The sequence below is a fragment of the Papilio polytes genome, unplaced genomic scaffold (genome assembly GCF_000836215.1).
Source record: "Papilio polytes unplaced genomic scaffold, Ppol_1.0 DF821289.1, whole genome shotgun sequence".
Lineage (NCBI taxonomy): Eukaryota > Metazoa > Arthropoda > Insecta > Lepidoptera > Papilionidae > Papilio > Papilio polytes.
The window spans coordinates 1,353,078-1,355,405 of NW_013527915.1; the positions used below are offsets into that span (position 1 = coordinate 1,353,078).

Sequence of the window (2,328 nt, forward strand, 5' to 3'; positions counted from 1 at the left end):
ATACCGCAAATGAGATTCACCGTACCTTCTTGTTCTTGTGCATGTAACAACTCCTTGCAGTATACTCGTATAACCATTGCAGAGGGGTTTTTGTCGCATTTTACCACAGAAATCATTAATATGTTAAGAAATATAAAAAACAATGTAGTAAATACTAACATTTCTTATCTTGAATTAACAATCTCGTTGCAGATACGACCAGACTTTTGCATCTCTCTCTTTCACACAGTAATCGCGTATATGTTCATTGCAGTCATATAATGCTAGTCATTAAAAGTCTTTTTACATATCGAATTCTGGATTAGAATGAGCACCAAAAGTGTGTTAATATAAATAATTGCTGAAAAGTACTTATTTTTATAGTGAAAAAATATTTTTTAGATGTACGACACGCGTAGAATTCAAAGCTCTGTGGTTGAATTGTATTGACACGGCCGAGCGGCAACGTTGCATCGAACGAATGCGACGTTGCCGCTCCGGCCGACACCGCTCTCCGCAGTCGCCGGCAGTCTCGCTAGAGCGACAGAGCGATAGCTGCGCTTCGTTATGGATTCCAACTCAAATTCATTTGACAACATGCCGCTGCCGAAGATCGAATTAGAAGCGGAACTTGACTCACCGACGCACAAGAAAGAGGTCCGTTACAATTGGAATACGGAGAGCACAATGAAACTTATAGAAACTATGGAGAAGGAGTGCCAGGAATTGTGGGACGTGAAACATCCGGAGAATAAAGACAGAGGCGCCCGGCAAGCTAAAATGGAATATCTGGCGGGCCTTTTCGATACGACTTTGGAGGAGATAAGTCGTAAAATACACAATTTGAGGTCCCAGTTTAACAATGAAGTGCGGAAGATAAGAAAAAGGACGGGGGGTCTGGTGGCGGCGGGGATAAGCAGCTGGGAATATTTCGACGCTCTGTCATTTCTACTGCGCACACCCCCCGACCCCCTCGACGTACCCCTCGTCGCGCCCCTAAAGGGGGTCAACCTTGCGGTATGCTGTTTGATATATCTTTTTATTTCCGTCTTTATGTTGTCCGCATTACTTGATATCATATTATTAACGAACACAAATATTAAATTACTTATCAAAGCTTGTAAGATGGAACTTATGAATTTAACTTCTGTGCATGAATAATGATGCAATTAAAATACTAGCTTTCGCCTGCGACTCCGTCCGCGTGAAATTAAAAAAAGAAAAGCGAGTAGTCTATGTATTCTTCAAATTTCACAAAAATCCGTTCAACCCTTAAGGCTACAAACTAACAAACATCCATCCATCGATTCGCATTTATAATATTAGCATGATATACAGTTAGCGGAGTTCCAAGCGGAAGAAGAAGTGGCATTTGGTAGGTCGTGCCGCATGAGCCAGAGCCCTCGTATCCTGATGGTGCGCAACGTTTGCTCCTCCTCACCAAATCCACTGCCTCCGAAGATCTGGAACGAGGAGCCAGTCATACTCGTCAATCAGGAAACCCGCCCTGATAACTGCCAGGTAATTGATCATTGTTGGAACCAGGTATATTAAGGGAAATTTTAAATATGCTGAATGGACCACATAATAATTATGGTAGACTACCTTTCGCTCGCGACTCCGTCCGCGTGGAATTATAAAAGTAAAAGCCAGTATCCTATGTGTTCTATTAGACTATGGTCTACACCTATGCCAAATTTCATCGAGATCCGTTTCTGGATTGCTTTTAATTGGTTACACTAATTCTTGTCTAGTACTGACCAAAGGTTAATCTTAGGTATTCGGTGACTTCGTAGCCGCGCAGTTGAGGCAGCTGCCATCACAAGAAGCACGCAATAGACTAATGCAGAAGATACAGAAGGCTGTACTACAAGTTTCCGAAGAAGAGAGTGGGGTCTCCCGGGTAGAGAATTGAATGCTAGTTCTACTACTCTCATTCTATTTACTGCATAAAAAACAGTTAAAAAACTAAAAAGTATGTGATTTATGTAAATATTTAATCTGTACTTTCTAAGATATTTTCAATGTGCGTTTATGTAAAAAATATATATTAATGACCAAATATTGTTTAATTCGATTCATCTATCATCGGTTATTTTCTATGGTTTCGAATTAAATTATTTCCGGTTATCAAGTCCGAAACAACTGCTCGTAGCGAAACCAATCAGTGTCAAATGGTGCCCCACCCTTATTGATTCTACCCCTATGTTATTGGTAAATTGTTGTCATTTCAGTGTTAAAACGAGGTGATTTTGGCGTTTATTAGACACGGTGTGGGTTAAAACAGTTCAAAGGTGCAATATTACTTTAATAACAAAAGACATTCTAGTAAAAGTTACCTCAGTATTA

The 2,328-nt window shown here is 40.3% G+C and overlaps 1 protein-coding gene across 1 annotated transcript; it reads left to right on the top strand.

The window, feature by feature from the left end:
- Positions 1-468: 468 nt before the first annotated feature.
- On the top strand, positions 469-2,015 carry LOC106109227. Its single transcript, XM_013290638.1, has 3 exons — positions 469-996; positions 1,318-1,500; positions 1,757-2,015. Exons 1-3 carry the CDS (start codon positions 547-549, stop codon positions 1,892-1,894), a joined length of 771 nt encoding a protein of 256 aa, XP_013146092.1. The 5' UTR covers positions 469-546; the 3' UTR covers positions 1,895-2,015.
- The last annotated feature ends 313 nt before the right edge of the window (positions 2,016-2,328 follow it).